This window comes from Macrosteles quadrilineatus, unplaced genomic scaffold (assembly GCF_028750875.1).
Source record: "Macrosteles quadrilineatus isolate MER2022 unplaced genomic scaffold, UCM_ALF_1.0 Scaffold_2__2_contigs__length_208266976, whole genome shotgun sequence".
NCBI lineage: Eukaryota > Metazoa > Arthropoda > Insecta > Hemiptera > Cicadellidae > Macrosteles > Macrosteles quadrilineatus.
In genome coordinates this window covers 47344792-47362863 of record NW_026542595.1, presented here as the reverse complement: position 1 = coordinate 47362863, position 18072 = coordinate 47344792, and the positions used below count along the sequence as shown (strand labels likewise).

General features: G+C 38.8%; 1 protein-coding gene across 2 annotated transcripts in view; it reads right to left on the bottom strand.

The window, feature by feature from the left end:
* Nucleotides 1-276: 276 nt before the first annotated feature.
* The window catches only part of LOC128988032 (cytochrome c oxidase assembly protein COX18, mitochondrial-like), a 35081-nt gene continuing 17285 nt past the window's right edge, over nucleotides 277-18072 (bottom strand). For both annotated transcript variants that reach the window (XM_054409205.1, XM_054409206.1), the window contains exons 4-6: nucleotides 9695-9816; nucleotides 1845-1955; nucleotides 277-479 (exon numbers count right to left, since the gene is read on the bottom strand). In XM_054409205.1, the coding sequence (XP_054265180.1) occupies nucleotides 312-479; nucleotides 1845-1955; nucleotides 9695-9816 (401 nt within the window). In that variant the 3' untranslated portion in view covers nucleotides 277-311. The remainder of the gene's footprint in view (nucleotides 480-1844; nucleotides 1956-9694; nucleotides 9817-18072) is intronic.

The following is an 18072-nucleotide window of genomic DNA, read 5'->3' as shown; positions in this document are numbered from 1 at the left end:
CCAAATAATCTTACGGTAGAACGCCCTTATATCCATCCATTTTAATTAGTTTCTGCTTGCCTTCCTTCCATAGGAATTATATGAGTATCATTTGCAATTAATTATATGATTATGTTTTAAACATCATAGGGAATTATGAGGAACTACAAATATGTTGTAGTAGCATAACATTTTTAAATTTGTTTATTAAATTATTTAGTAGTAGACTAGACACTATGTTAGCTATCCCCATCCAACATATGTGGTAAAGGCACCAGATCAAAGAAAGACAAGATAGCTTTGCTAAAACGTTTACTTTGTGATCAGATCAGTTAACTTCTGAACTTACTCTTTATCTGTTGGGCGAGGTGAGAGTATGGATGAGGGTTGAAGGATGAGGTGGGGGGGAAATTGAAGAACCTCCGTACTCTAGGAGAGACTACTATTAGATTCTGACCCAAGCTGATGACACTGGACGACAACCAATACAGCGACACTGCCTGCACAGATACATTACATTGTAAGTACTGAGTGGGCAATATCTAATTGGATACTGTAATTATATTTCTTCAAAAATACCACACTTAAAAAGAACATGGTCGAAGAAGTAGTTATGACTAAGGAAAGATTTATATGTCATTCTTATGATAAGGTTTTAAGTTTTAAGTTTTAGAATAGAAATGAAAGTGCTTAAATTGAGCAGCAACAGAACTCACTGATGTAAATTACTGATTACTGTACCGGTACTGTTAAATATGCAGACCTAAAACCATTAGATAAAACTGAAAGCGAAAGGACAACTTAATGTAAGCTATAGCATCTTTTAAGCGCCATAAAGTCTTACATGTACTGGCGCAATTGCCATCTGTCAAGTGAACCTTATGACCTTGTAAGGCGACCGGTTTTGATATCTACGGGATCATCTTCAGGCAAATGTTGTCATCTTTATTTCGTTCTTACAAAAACGTAGATTTTTTTAAACACAGAGACATTTTTACGATACTCTTAAGTATGTATGTGCACGAACCTGGACCTTTATGTGTGGTTTTTTAAGAGGTTGGTCTACTCATCTCCAGGTGAAAATAAAAATAAAATTCACAAGCGGATAAACAGATGTGCTAATTAGAGAGACGTTGTCTGTTTAAGCTAATGTTGGTGCCACACACAAAAAAAATCAGGTAGTAATTGCCATCAAGGCATAGTTAATAGTTGCCATCAAGGCAACTATTAAAAGTTAAAGAACTGTTATTTATGTTTAGCTTTAGTATTGTGGGTTTTAAAATTAACCGTTAGTTTTTTTTTTTTTTTGTGTAAATAACCAAAATTAACTCTTTCAGATGTGTTAATAATTATTTTAGTGAGGAAAGATCACGTAGCTGAGTTATTTTCATTAGCATGTGTGGACTACAATCAACTGGTAAACTTTACTTAAGTTAGTTTTGGGTTATCGGTAAAGATATTGACGGCATTTGAGGTGTAGTATCTACATCATTTTAGAGGTTTTTCTATTCAAAGTATTTGTTTATGCTCAAAAAAATATTCTTGTAAGGAATTTCACAAGGATTCTAAAACTTACAATAAACCCCATTTAAAAATAATTTTTATTGCAGCTATTGCCATATTTTTTAACAAAATACATGTTACATTAAAGGAAATGGAACTTTAGCCGTTCCGGGTTTTTCAAGAGAATTTTTAAATTTAAGAATAACAAATCAAGGCAAAGAAACAATAGGTTTTTATATATAATTTTAAGGGGTTTTAATGTAAAAAGTTGTTTAAATATTTTTTTTAAGTTGTTTTTTAAGCTTATTTATATCAGCGCACTTTATCAGTGTCCCAGGCAAGCAAGAAGTTATACAACTTACCGATGGTACTGTTGCTGCGACAGGGATCATGAATACTGCGAAGCCACGGAAAAAGTTTGCAATATATCTACGAAGCCTAGTTTTCTCTCCCAGGTGCATCATGGATTGTATCTGTGCAGAGAAGACAGAAAGAAGTAAAACACTTTAAAAAACTGATCAAGTCAACAAGTAGAACTAGATATAAACTTTGTTAGTGACACCCAGAGCTATTGGGATGACAAAGCTGTCTGACACAAAGAGGTCTATGTACAACAGCATACCTCCCAAGGACAAGCTCAGTTTGATATGACTCATACCTCTATGATAGCCAGGATAGTGAGGCCAGAGCTATTGGGATGACAAAGCTGTCTGACACAAAGAGGTCTATGTACAACAGCATACCTCCCAAGGACAAGCTCAGTTTGATATGACTCATACCTCTATGATAGCCAGGATAATGAGGCCAGAGCTATTGGGATGGCAAATCTGTTTGACACAAAGAGGTCTATGTACAACAGCATACCTCCCAAGGACAAGCTCAGTTTGATATGACTCATACCTCTATGATAGCCAGGATAGTGAGGCCAGAGCTATTGGGATGACAAAGCTGTCTGACACAAAGAGGTCTATGTACAACAGCATACCTCCCAAGGACAAGCTCAGTTTGATATGACTCATACCTCTATGATAGCCAGGATAGTGAGGCCAGAGCTATTGGGATGACAAAGCTGTCTGACACAAAGAGGTCTATGTACAACAGCATACCTCCCAAGGACAAGCTCAGTTTGATATGACTCATACCTCTATGGTAGCCAGGATAATGAGGCCAGAGCTATTAGGATCCTGTATGATACAGCGAGGTCTGTACACCACAGCAGACCTTCCATGGACAAGCTCAGTTTGATATGACTCATACCTCTATGGTAGCCAGGATAATGAGGCCAGAGCTATTAGGCAGGGGTGCCCATCCCCCCCTAGACTCATGACGCACCCCCCCCCCCAAATTGAGCAACAGCCCCCCCCCCCTCCCACCATAAATGATGTACACAACAAATGAGAAACATTATTTCCCCACCCAGCACTATTTGTAAAACTATAAAAGAAGTTTTATAATTTTTTTTAGATATTTAAAATTCAAACCAATCTATATAAATAAAGTTATAGTTTTCTCTGTACATTGCTCAGAATTATACATATTTTGGGTTATTTTTACGTTTTATACATTGAAGAAGTTGAAACATGTCTTATCTCAAATTATGTCCGTCTGTCACGGCCCAGAAGGCATTTTACGCAGCCTACTCTAAAGATAACTAGAGTACTGATTATGATTATAATGGTTTAATTGTATCCACAGGATTGGTGAGAGTGTCCTTATAGCCATTAAAATATGGCCTCATTATTTTTTAAATAAAATAACGGACGATCAAAAACCCAATTTTGTGTGATTTTTCTAGTTTATTTTCTCCATGTTTACTACATACGTCATTTATGAAATACTAATAATCTGTTAAGAGAAGACGTCATATATGAAATTACGAACAGCTGTTTTGATAAAGATTCCTTTTTCTAGCTGTCACTGATATGTTTACATAAATGTTGTTTACGAATACTGTGTAGGCCCTAACCATTTCCGATCACGTTTATAAGCAAAACCAAAACCAAGTGAGATTAATAACCGTGTGGCTCTGGCTTACATAACGGGTTTGATTTATCACGGGTACTAAATATATAACTGTAAATTAAATTAAATAACTAGCCATCATCCAGGTCGGGAACTGGAGATTCTGTGTGTATCAAGTTCTACTTGAATTTTGATTACCGGGAAAAGACCGTGAATCAGTGTTGTACAGGACTGGAAAACTTATCTTTCTATATAAATAAAATTAGAGTTTTATAAGTCACCTCAATTTAAAGATTTGTTTATTGCCAGAATATCCATAGCGTTCGTAACCTCTTAACGAATTGTCAGCGTCTTTCTCTTGATGATATAACGATCCCCTCTCTCTCCCTTTAGAAACATCACAGCTCCTTTGATAAAAATGAAATGGAAACAACGCTTGCGCCAACAATCGTCTGCTCCGTTTTACACTTCTGTCTGCTGTGCGCTGTGTTACAACAGATTTCAGATACAACAGCTGGGGAATGATGACGATATAATGTTTAGTAAATTGTGATTGAGTGATTAGTAACCATGGTAACTTTAGTAAGGCTGTGGATTGGCCAATGAGTAGGCCTAAATATGGCGACTTGTTGAATTTGTGTATGAATTGAAGAGAAACCTATTAAAGAACAGAAGAACAAAGAAAAAGAATAACAAGATTGTTCTCGTTACATTCTTTTTTAAGAGTTGAATTTGAGTTGATTTGAGTTGTGTTGAATTTGTGTATGAATTGAAGAGAAACCTATTAAAGAACAGAAGAACAAAGAAAAAGAATAACAAGATTGTTCTCGTTACATTCTTTTTTAAGAGTGTTTTAGTTATCTCTAAATATAATTTTACACTTTTTTATCAGGCCTACTTACCTATCAATTCCTATGCTGCGATACAGCACCTCGGTAGCCTATATGTCCATCATGAGCAGTACCTTATAACACTTCCTAAAGGTCCCTTTAATATTTACGTTATTTATAGCAATGCAGTGTTTGGCTACTTATCAGTTGAGTTTGAGTTAGCTATAATTTTAAACGTTGCCGTTTGTACAACTGAACCAAGATAAATGATTTGAAAAATTTTAAAATAATAATGTTATTGCACAATAATAATGATTGTGCAATATTGAATTTCGTTTATAAGAATGCAAATCGTAACTTTAATGGCTGTTTACAGCGTTTTAATGGGTTTGTCATCATTCTGTTTTTATACTATGTTGGATTAACCATATTTTTCATTACTCACCCTTCCTATTAACTCAGGTAATCGAGTATCTACACAATAGTGTAAAGTATTGTAGATTGTAGCCTATGCTACTTGATTGTATTTTAACTAGCTTTATGTCAACAAAGCGTTCTGGGCTAAGTCGCGGTGTAGCTGGACGTGTCTGTACCATGCGTTATCTTTTATCTATCACAGCAGTTGAGCCATCCCGTGCGCTCCCTCTTAGATCTCACGTCTTGCTAATCTTGAATAATAACTTTCTACATGAATCCTAAACTATCCTAAAATCCTATTTTAACTAATTGAATTCAATAATATAACTATTGTCATTAATTAATCCACTTTCTATCTGGCGACTTCGTAATATATTTTGGATTGTCGTCACGTTGAACACTGTTGAAATTAGCTTTAGCCACCCCCCCCCCCATTTGAATTTTTTGAGCCCCCCCCCCAAGAATTTCAATGACGCAATCTGCGTCACAGCCCCCCCTTGTGGGCACCCCTGTATTAGGATCCTGTATGATACAGCAAGGTCTGTACACCACAGCAGACCTTCCATGGACAAGCTCAGTTTGATATGACTCATACCTCTACAATACCTCTCCAATAGCAAGGTTAGTGAGTCCCATAGCTATTGGGATCCTGTATGATACAGCAAGGTCTGTACACCACAGCAGACCTTCCATGGACAAGCTCAGTTTGATGTGACACATACCTCTACAATACCTCTCCAATAGCAAGGTTAGTGAGTCCCATAGCTATTGGGATCCTGTATGATACAGCAAGGTCTGTACACCACAGCAGACCTTCCATGGACAAGCTCAGTTTGATATGACTCATACCTCTACAATACCTCTCCAATAGCAAGGTTAGTGAGTCCCATAGCTATTGGGATCCTGTATGATACAGCAAGGTCTGTACACCACAGCAGACCTTCCATGGACAAGCTCAGTTTGATATGACTCATACCTCTACAATACCTCTCCAATAGCAAGGTTAGTGAGTCCCATAGCTATTGGGATCCTGTATGATACAGCAAGGTCTGTACACCACAGCAGACCTTCCATGGACAAGCTCAGTTTGATGTGACACATACCTCTACAATACCTCTCCAATAGCAAGGTTAGTGAGTCCCATAGCTATTGGGATCCTGTATGATACAGTGAGGTCTGTACACCACAGCAGATCTCCCATGGACAAGCTCAGTTTGATGTGACACATACCTCTACAATACCTCTCCAATAGCAAGGTTAGTGAGTCCCATAGCTATTGGGATCCTGAGTATGCAGTGTTGGGAAGTAGCGCGCTACAAGTAGCGACGCTACAGTAGCGCGCTACTTTTTTTGTAGCGTTAGCTGTAGCTACGCTACTTTTAAGATTTTGTAGCTTTAGTAGCTAGCTACATTTTTAAAGTAGTTGTAGCGGAATTTTAGCTACTTTTCTCGCTACATTAACATTGTTTGAGATAGTGATTTTTATCATAACCTCAACCTTACGTGAAACCTTTCAAACTTAGATTTAAAAAAAAATTAGGCTGGTTTCATACAGCTGGTTGCAGCCGTTTCATTCGACCTATACAACGTTGTGTGGACATGGAGGCCATTAAATGAGTGTTATCCACATTTTTGCCTCTCATTTCCTTAATTTACTACTCTATGATTACTGTCAGATGAAATAAAATCGCTAGATGCAGACGACTTTTAAACGTTACCAGTGATAAGAGAAGCTATTGAGTGCTTGCAAGTGATTGACAGGGAAATTAGTAATCAATTTAGTTTCTTTATTATATCGATAGTGTTTCAACTTGGGTTTTAATGGAAACCAACACTAAACCTTAAAACAATGAGAAAGCTGGTCTATCAACCTTTGCTTCAGCTGTTGATTGTGGTTCATCACCACGAATACTAAGTTCCAAGTTCAATTATTATGAATATATCTGTTTAGTCCTTTGCAAGAACAAGCCTACTATAGCCAACTTGTTACACAGCCAAGTAGGCCTACATGTTATTTTTACTTTACAAATTTCAACATGTTTAAATCAAAAGCCGATTTCAGGATAACTTAAGTTGCTGAATACTGTTTTCTGTACCAACTAGGTTGAAGCACAATTTTTTCCCTATGCATAATGACAATAAAGGACGATTTCTTGACATTGAAAAGTGTTATTCATAGAACAAGTAACTTATCATTATGGGTAAAAGTTATAGCAATGTCGTTTTTAACATTAAAAGTAAAGAAAGGCAATAAACTCCAATTTCAGTAGGCTAGGCTCTGTAACAGAAACAAGTATTTTTAAATAATCTTTTTACAGTTTTATTGGTCTTAATCGTTTATATAAGACATCTATAAATGAATCTATATTAAAGAAATAAAATGAGCTTTTAAAATATAGTTTGGTTGTATGTCCTTTGAATTTACATATAAGATGCTTAAAAATAATGCAATATTTAAAAATAAGTAACAAATATGATGGGAAACCCAACTATTTGGTTCTGTTGTTGTAATGTTAGGTATATAATTCCAACAAATTAAATACTATCTAGGAATAATTTGTTTTCCAAGTAATGTTATAACAAACTAAGATACCATCATTAACTATACCTATAGGTATATATAGTCAATGATACAATACTGACATTTTTTGTTTAAATGTTTGTTCAATAAAAATGTAGTTGCAATTAATTTTGAATTTACCTAATCTTCGTGGAATAAAAAGTAACGTCTTTGGAAAAGTAGCTAAAATTGTAGCTATAGCTACATTTCATTGTAGCTATAGTTGTAGCTAGCTACTTTTTCGGAACTGTAGCTGTAGCTGTAGCTAAGCTACTTTTTTGGAAATGTAGCAGTAGTTGTAGCTAGCTACATTTTAAAAGTAGCTTCCCCAACACTGCCTGTATGATACAGTGAGGTCTGTACACCACAGCAGATCTCCCATGGACAAGCTCAGTTTGATGTGACACATACCTCTACAATACCTCTCCAATAGCAAGGTTAGTGAGTCCCAGAGCTATTGGGATCCTGTATGATACAGTGAGGTCTGTACACCACAGCAGATCTCCCATGGACAAGCTCAGTTTGATGTGACTCATAACTCTACAATACCTCTCCAATAGCAAGGTTAGTGAGTCCCATAGCTATTGGGATCCTGTATGATACAGTGAGGTCTGTACACCACAGCAGATCTCCCATGGACAAGCTCAGTTTGATGTGACTCATACCTCTACAATACCTCTCCAATAGCAAGGTTAGTGAGTCCCATAGCTATTAGAATCCTGTATGATACAGTGAGGTATGTACACCACAGCAGATCTCCCATGGACAAGCTCAGTTTGATGTGACTCATACCTCTACAATACCTCTCCAATAGCAAGGTTAGTGAGTCCCATAGCTATTAGAATCCTGTATGATACAGTGAGGTATGTACACCACAGCAGATCTCCCATGGACAAGCTCAGTTTGATGTGACTCATAACTCTACAATACCTCTCCAATAGCAAGGTTAGTGAGTCCCATAGCTATTGGGATCCTGTATGATACAGTGAGGTCTGTACACCACAGAGGATCTCCCATGGACAAGCTCAGTTTGATGTGACTCATACCTCTACAATACCTCTCCAATAGCAAGGTTAGTGAGTCCCATAGCTATTAGAATCCTGTATGATACAGTGAGGTATGTACACCACAGCAGATCTCCCATGGACAAGCTCAGTTTGATGTGACACATACCTCTACAATACCTCTCCAATAGCAAGGTTAGTGAGTCCCATAGCTATTGGGATACTGTATGATACAGTGAGGTTTGTACACCACAGCAGATCTCCCATGGACAAGCTCAGTTTGATGTGACACATACCTCTACAATACCTCTCCAATAGCAAGGTTGGTGAGTCCCATAGCTATTGGGATCTTGTCTGATACAGTGAGGTCTGTACACCACAGCAGATCTCCCATGGACAAGCTCAGTTTGATGTGACACATACCTCTACAATACCTCTCCAATAGCAAGGTTAGTGAGTCCCATAGCTATTGGGATCCTGTATGATACAGTGAGGTCTGTACACCACAGCAGATCTCCCATGGACAAGCTCAGTTTGATGTGACTCATACCTCTACAATACCTCTCCAATAGCAAGGTTAGTGAGTCCCATAGCTATTGGGATCCTGTCTGATACAGTGAGGTATGTACACCACAGCAGATCTCCCATGGACAAGCTCAGTTTGATGTGACTCATAACTCTACAATACCTCTCCAATAGCAAGGTTAGTGAGTCCCATAGCTATTGGGATCCTGTCTGATACAGTGAGGTCTGTACACCACAGCAGATCTCCCATGGACAAGCTCAGTTCGATGTGACTCATAACTCTACAATACCTCTCCAATAGCAAGGTTAGTGAGTCCCATAGCTATTGGGATCCTGTATGATACAGTGAGGTCTGTACACCACAGCAGATCTCCCATGGACAAGCTCAGTTTGATGTGACTCATAACTCTACAATACCTCTCCAATAGCAAGGTTAGTGAGTCCCATAGCTATTGGGATCCTGTCTGATACAGTGAGGTCTGTACACCACAGCAGATCTCCCATGGACAAGCTCAGTTTGATGTGACTCATAACTCTACAATACCTCTCCAATAGCAAGGTTAGTGAGTCCCATAGCTATTGGGATCCTGTCTCATACAGTGAGGTCTGTACACCACAGCAGATCTCCCATGGACAAGCTCAGTTTGATGTGACACATACCTCTACAATACCTCTCCAATAGCAAGGTTAGTGAGTCCCATAGCTATTGGGATCCTGTCTGATACAGTGAGGTCTGTACACCACAGCAGATCTCCCATGGACAAGCTCAGTTTGATGTGACTCATACCTCTACAATACCTCTCCAATAGCAAGGTTAGTGAGTCCCATAGCTATTGGGATCCTGTATGATACAGTGAGGTTTGTACACCACAGCCGAACTCCCATGGACAAGCTCAGTTTGATGTGTTACATACCTCTATGATAGCCAGGTTAGTTAGGCCCAGAGCTATTGGGATGACAAAGCTGTCTGATACAGTTAGGTCTGTACACCACGGTAAACCTCCCATGGACAAGCTCAGTTTGATCAAGGCAGCAGCTGTAACAAACAACTCGATCAACCTCATAAACATGATATACAGGGTGTCCCGGAACTCTCTACCAATATTTATAGGGCATTGCTGTGAGAAACATACCTAAATATCATATTTAAATTGTCCGGAAGTCCTTAGTTACTCACACAGCTGCCGTTTTGTTTTTTTCAGTTATTAGTTTTTTTTCTAAGGAATGGTTAAACATATGAAATGGAAACTTTGCATTAACATTTATGACAACTAGCTACCAAAAAAAGCTACAAAAAAATATGAATATTTTTCAAATCGTAAAACAAAATGGCGGCCATTTAAAATTTGGTTTCTTAAATAACTCAAAAACCGTTGATTTTACAAAATCTTTACAAGAATAACTTTTTTAAGAGAATGGTTTTGTTTAAGGAAAGGCTCTAGGCCAGGATTTTAAATTTTAGAAAAAGGAGGATAGCAGCTAGCTTACCTTGAAAATGTGGGTAGGCTACATAGAACAAGTAGAAAACAATTTGCACACAATATTTCGTCCCCTAAGGGACTTTGTCAAGTGTAGAGAGAGTTTATAAATTACAAGATGGCTGCTGTCATGGCTGATGGCTGTTGTCAACTATGCAGGGTTGCCACATCTCATTAGTCTATTTACAACTATGTACACAACTTTATATATACACACACATATAATATTTTATATACAAACTAGGCCTATTATGTATTTAGCTAGCTGCTGGGACAGGTTTATCTTAGGTTAAGGTTGGGGGGAGTTCTGGAGTTGGTTATATACTGGAATGCCAGTTCCCACCTTCTTAACATGGAAGGGTTGCATTCATCCTTTGGAAGTGATTTTATTACTTTAGTTGTGAACAGTGGCGTAGCCAGGATTCAGCTTTGGGGGGGGGCCCTATCCGGGGGGTCTGGGGGGATACCCCCCAGGGGGAAGGGGGGTCCGGGGTTATAAATTTTTGTATTTTATGGTGTAAAATTGCAGTTTCTAACACCTCTGGAGGCTCTAAAGTAGAGAATAATCTAGGTGTAATACCACTAAAAATTAGCTTTTACTGCTCTGAAATGAAAAAAAAATTCCCAAACTACTATTTATCTGTGTGATATAATTTTAATAAAATGAATCAAGCTAATAAAACTACACTCGATTTATAGAATAAAGAATATGGCACTTATAAGCCAATACTATATTGCACCATTGTGAGTATTTTCTCTTGAATTATTCTCCCAAGTGGAGGTGTTTAGGGATAATCTAAGTAAAACTACGACGAAAAACGAATTTAAACTATAAAATAATCAAATGTATTTCTCATTAATGTTTTCATGACAAGGAACAAAATTGGACAACAAAACAGACAGCTGATAGTAAAGACAACATTCATATCATCTGTATGACTATCTTACTAATATTATAAATCTGAAAGTTTGTGAGTTTGTGTGTATGTTTGTGTGTATGTTTGTGTGTGTGTGTGTTGCTCAATCACGCATAAACTACTGGACGGATTGGGCTGAAATTTGGCATGATGATAGCTCACATTCCCGATTAACATTAAAGCATATTCTTATCTCAAAAACCCTTTCGGGCTCCGCCCCAGTGGCTCTGTAGTTCCCCATGTTAATCTTATGATTTTTCATATTTAAAAGGAATTAATGAATCTTAACAGCTGTTTCAATTAAACAAGTTGGTTCTGTTCTATGATGTTCAATAGCATAAAAGTTACAAGGATTACCAACAGGTTGCAGCACTATTATTTTTTTTTAAATTTATGACAACAGCTAATTTCCAACCAAAAGGTGAGTGAGCGTAGCGAACGAACTTCAACCTGGAGGCAAGTTAGCGTAGCGAACGAGCTAACCTGAAGGCAAGTGAGCGCAGCAAACGAGCTCCAACCTAAAGGTGAGTGAGCGTAGCGAACGAACTTCAACCAGGACGTGAATGAGCCATGCGAATACTTATGAAGTTAAACGGGGCGAAGCCCGCGGGTACAGCTAGTTACAAATAAATAGAAAAGGCAGGCATTTTCAACACTTTCCCTTATTTGCATAGTCCAAGATTTTCTCGCAGAACTTGAAGTCTTGGTCGAGTTATAGGCTTCGTCAGTATATCTGCTAGTTGATATTCTGAACCGATGTGCTTTACAGTCAGCATACCTATATTTATCCTGTCTCGAATGAACAGGTACTTCCGCTGAATATGTTTTGTACGAAAGTGAAACTCGGGGTTTTCACAGAGTTTTCTTGCTGATTCGTTGTCAACTTTCAGAATAGGAACAGCAGACAATCCTATAAGTTCTTTGAACAAACGAGCAATCCAGATTGTTTCTTTTGAACCAAGATTAGCTGCAATGATTTCAGCTTCACAAGTTGAGTCCGAAACTAACTCCTGACGACGACTAAGCCAAGTGATAGCTGCACCTGCGTATTTAATAACAACTCCACTTGTTGAACGCATTGTAGTTGGACAACCAGCAAAGTCCGCGTCACTATAGCACTCCAGTAGACGTGTTTTAGGTTTGGATTGGTACACTAGCTTCTGGTCCACAGTGCCGGTCAAATAGCGTATAACACGCTTTGCTCTTGTGACATCATCTTGTGTAGGATTTTCTAAGTGACGTGATAGAACACTTACACTAAATGCAATGTCAAAACGAGTACCACGAGCAACATAAAGTAGGGCTCCAACTGCCGATCTGTATGGAAAATCGGAGGCTTTCCCTGGTGTTTGAGCAGTGAGCTTCTCTATAGGAGTAAGTACTGGCTTGCATCCTTCCATGTTAAATCGAGAAATGATCTTCTTGATATACGCTGATTGGCAGACCAATATATCACCACCACTTTGAGAAATTTCGAGTCCGAGAAAGTATGACACTTCTTTAGCAACAATTTCAAATTGTGAACGAAGTTGCCCAATAAATAAGTCCATTTCAGTCTGACTAGTCGCTGCGACTAATCCGTCATCAACATAGAGTGCAACGATGATTTTTCCAGCAGGGGTAGGACAAATGTAGACGCAGGGATCTTCACGGCTCTGTCGAAATCCTAAGCCTTTCATGAAGTCGTCAAATCGTTTATTCCAGCATCGAGGTGCCTGTTTCAGGCCATATAAGCTGCGTTTGAGACAACAAACACGATTTGTCCCATCTGAATATCCTTCAGGCTGCTTCATAAAAATCTCTTCTTCAACGTCTCCGTACAAGAACGCAGTTGAGACGTCAAACTGCCGTAGAACCATCTTCTCAACAGCTGCGATGGACAATATTGATCGAACGACCTCCAGACGAGCAACCGGGCTGAAGGTTTCGGCATAATCAATACCAGGTCTTTGCGCACATCCTTTGAAGACCAATCTCGCTCGATATTTGTCAACACTTCCATCAGGATTGCGCTTTATTCGGTAGACCCACTTGTTGTTGATAGTCTTCTTTCCCGGAGGGAGTTCGGTCAATTCCCATGCACCGTGTTTATGCATGGACCCCATTTCTTTGTCCATTGCTGTTTTCCATTCAGCACTATCTTCTGAACGGATGGCTTCAGTGTAAGACTTAGGTTCATCGTCAACAAGAAGAACTTCGGCAAAGTTAGACGAGACGTAATCGTTTAGCCACTCGGGTTGCCTTCTTTCCCGAGTCGAGTGCCGAGTTGCAGGATCGTTGGATAACTCTCCATCTTCACTATCACTGCTACTTGACGGGTCCTCAGTCGGTATAGGCTCATCATTACCCTTCACTGGAGAACTTGGCTCGTCAATAGTCTCTTCAACTTCTTGCCAATCTTCTTTGACGTCATTGGTTTTCTCAATCTTGATGGGCCACTCAACTTTCTTGTCACAGTCTCCAACGATTTCTTGAAAAACGACGTCGCGAGAAACTACGATATCTCTTCTCTCTGGGACGTAGATTCGATATCGTTCATCGCCATCGTATCCAACCAGGTAACCAACCACAGCTTTCTTGTCCATTTTTCGCCTCCTCTGAACAGGAACATGGACGTAGCACTTTGAGCTGACCACTCGCAGATGTTTGATCCTCGGCTTTTGACCAAACCAGAGCTCAAAGGGTGATTTGTTGGCAACTGCTGACTTTCCCACTCGGTTCAAAACGTGGCCAGCAGTGATGACAAGTTCCGCCCAGATCGCTGCAGGAAATGTTACATTTGGATTGGCGTACTTGAAGGTCCGGGCCATTTCGACGATTGTTCTGTTCTCTCTCTCTACAGCACCATTTTGCTCGGGTGTATACGGCGCTGTCAGACGTTGGTTAACACCATATTCTCTGAGGATTTGACGAACTTCGGCGTTGTCAAACTCACCACCGTTGTCGCTGAGAAACTCTTTGACGTGATGACCAATTGTGCGTGCTTTAGACAACACTTCACGCAACGCTTCCTTCACAGCAGATTTTTCCCTTGCGACAAAACAGTATCGGTACCTTGAAAAGTGGTCTTTTATGACGATCAAGTATCGGCGACCTCCAAAGGATGGGTCAAACGGGCCGCAAACATCGCCGGATAACAACTCACCGGGGGCTGAGGGGCGTTCTCGTGTTCCAAATGGTAGACGGTGTGCCATTCCGAACTGACACGGTTCGCAGATCTCGTAGTTGGCTGGCACTTTGATACCCATTTCGGATTCGAGCTTCGATCGGACGTAGCGTTTATCCATGTGACCCCAGCGCTCATGATATAACTGCAGAATTCGATTGTCTTCTGCTGCATTAGCGCAAACCTCAGATGGTTGAACTGTGTGAAATGAGGCACGATACAAAGTTCCACCACAGTTTCGAGTACCTTTGAATACAGTTTTTTCGTTAATAGTGAACCGACACTCGGTATTAGTTGATTCAAACCTGCTATTAGGGTTTCGATCATGAGCTGCGAGAATGGACACTAAGTTCCGAGAAACGTCAGGAACATACCAGACATCGTTGAGTGTGAACGTTTCCAGTTTTCCATTTTCATAGTTCGCTACTTCAACGACTCCACTGCCAAGAACTTTTATAACTTCCTTTCCCGCCGCCTTTACTGTTGCGTTCGAGTTTGCAGGAAAAGGTTTGTACTCCGTGAACCAACTCAGATTTGACGTAATGTGCTGGGTAGCGCCATTGTCGATCCACCACTGGTCGTCCGTGTTCACGATATTCATGTCGCTGCTGATGGAAATCAGCGCACTTCGGTTGTCAGTCACGTTAACTTGCGAGCCCTTCGTTCTCTTCTTATCAGTGTCACTCGTTTTTGAGCTAGTGCTAATGCCGTTAGCTCGAGCTGGATACGCAGGCTTGCCGTCAGCTTTCCATTTAGAACACTGGCGAATCCAATGACCTTTCCCCGAACAGTATTTGCACTAAGTGTCACCTTTTGGTTTCCTATTCTTCTGACCACCGATGTTTGTGGCACTAAGAATGTCACCAGCTTTTGACGTAGGAGCAACATTACGCTCATGAAGGATCAATGCAGATGAAACATCTTCAAGTTTCTTGCTCTCGTTTGCCTTCATAAGTAAGTAGCTAGACTTGAACGATTCAAAACGCTTCGGCAAAACGTGTAACACTTTTGACACAAACAGGAGCTCAAGAAAATCTTCGACTGTTTGGATGTTACGCGTTTTGAGGCCAGCTGCAAATTCGCGGTTTTGATTCTTCAATCTTGAAAGCACGGTCGGGGCATCCTCGGTATCATCCCATTCCATACTGAAGAAATCCAAACACTGACGAAACAACTGATCTTCTGCCTTGTTATCGAACTGCTCGATCAAAATGTCCCACGCTTCCTTAGCTGATAATCTTCCGGAAATACGTTGATGTAGATCATCACTAACGCACTGAGAAATAACTATTTTTGCCTGAGTCGTGGATTTGTTGAATTTTTGGAGTTCTTCCTTTTCGGCTTCAGTTGGAGGCTCAGAGAGGGTAGGCTTTTCTCTCTTTCCCTCGACGATATCAACCGCGTCGAACAACTCTAGAACGTCCAACACTCGATCTTTCCACGTCGGCCAATCTTCTGCTCCTTTTAATGGTTTTATACCTTTCACGTATTCCATTTGTAGAGCTGGACGAACTCGATCGAAAGATATACCAAAGAAATAATACTCTTGAAACAGAAAAATACGTCAGAATAAATTGTTCTTACCGTGTACGTAGTAGACTAGATTTCCCAACACTGTTATGTACATAAAACGATGCTGGCGACCATAACCTCTTGAATTATTCTCCCAAGTGGAGGTGTTTAGGGATAATCTAAGTAAAACTACGACGAAAAACGAATTTAAACTATAAAATAATCAAATGTATTTCTCATTAATGTTTTCATGACAAGGAACAAAATTGGACAACAAAACAGACAGCTGATAGTAAAGACAACATTCATATCATCTGTATGACTATTACAAATAAATAGAAAAGGCAGGCATTTTCAACATTTTCCTTCCACCATGATATTGCACATTAGTTATGTAACTTAGTATACTTGTACATACATAGTATAAAAACTTTTCGTTTTATGATACTTGTAGAATACAAAAAAGGCAGAGTACAAAATAATAAACTTTAAGATGAGTTAGCTAGTACAGCACTTTACAGTAGGCCTACATTATATAATTTTTCACTTGAGATTTGCACTAACTGGCAACACAGGGCTTGCTTATCTCGCTCCCCCCTCTCTCGTATGTCTGGTTGGACGATGAATTACAACTAGGCTTCTAATAAAAACAATAACTTTTTTCCAGATATAAATAAAATTGTAATTTAAAATTGGCATAAATAAGCATTTCCCCCTGATCATTAATATAATAAAATACTTTTGATCGGACAGTTAATAGTCTAGAAAACCAATATTAATTAAGGAGCATGTTATTTAAGTTAAATAAGTAAACTATTTATCATTAAAACGACTTCAAACTGCCCGATTTGAATGATTTTTACACATTTATTACCACCATAGAATAACAAATCGTATAGGTCATCAAATTAAAAAATGTAATATTGGAAAGATATTAATTATTACTTAGGAAACCAGGTTATCCAGGAAGTGGACGTCGCTGAAGTAGATTTTACTCTAAACGCTAGATGTCCAAAATAAAATGATAAGTTAGACCATAGATAAAAAAAAACACCCCTATGTTTTATCTATGGTTAGACCGTTAGAGTGTCAATATGTGCAGTATTGGTATTATAATGATCAATGATTAAGTATTGATAAATTGCTTTGACGTGAATCCAAAAGGTATTGTTAGCTAGTTCTAAAAAAACAACTCTCGTTTTCAAAAGTGTACATTTAATTGCATACAAACTCAAACTGGTTTTACAAAAAATCTATGAATCAATTATGTTTTAAAACTCCAGTCTTCTTGGAGATCGTGAAAACTGATTCACGATTTCCTCAGTATCTATTTTAATGTCACGATGGACTGACAAAAGAGCAAGAGAGGTGAGTCTTTCTTCTCCCATGCTGTTTCTTAAATAGGTTTTATTAGATATAAAAATAATACAAAATATATGAACACAACTCTTGATACATGTTTATTTCTTAATAATAAATGTAAACATTGAATTATTTACAATATGAAATTATTCCAGTCATATGATCAATATTAAATAAAAGATAGATATTTGGAATATATAACAATTCCTCCCTACTTATTTAAGAGAATGTTCATTTACAAGTTCATCCTTATAATTGGTTTTCTGATTCTCAATGAGCGGCGAATTTTAGGGACAGGAACATCTTTACATCTGGTTGTGAGTTTGCATTGGACACTTCAGCGTCTTGTTGTATGATTGTACTTGGCTCTTCGGCCTCTTGTCGGCTGCTTGTACGATGGATTGTACTTGACGCTTCATTGTTATGTATAGGGCTTTTTTCCTCAGTATTAGGCATAGTGCTTGCTGTAGGATCCGATGTTTCAGTGTCTATAGTTCCTTCCCAGCTTGGGGTGTTACTTGAGACATTTTCTGTATCTTGTGACCTTTCTAAATTGCTTATTGATTTCCTTAACATACCGTACCTTGTATTTCCCATGAATATAGGTTGTCTTGAACAATTTTGATTGGTATTTTGGAATATTAAAGTTCGATTAGTTTGCTTTGGTGGTACTTTGGCTTTTGGGTCGCATCGGTTGTTTGAACTTTCTTGCCTTGTTTGTGTCAATGAGCTAGGTAGAGGGCTTTTGTAATGAGTAGAATCTTTTGGCACTTGACAAGCTCGAAGTTGATTGAAGTGGCGTTTTATTACATACCCATCATCAATTTCTACGAGATAGTGAAGTCGTCCCAGTCTTT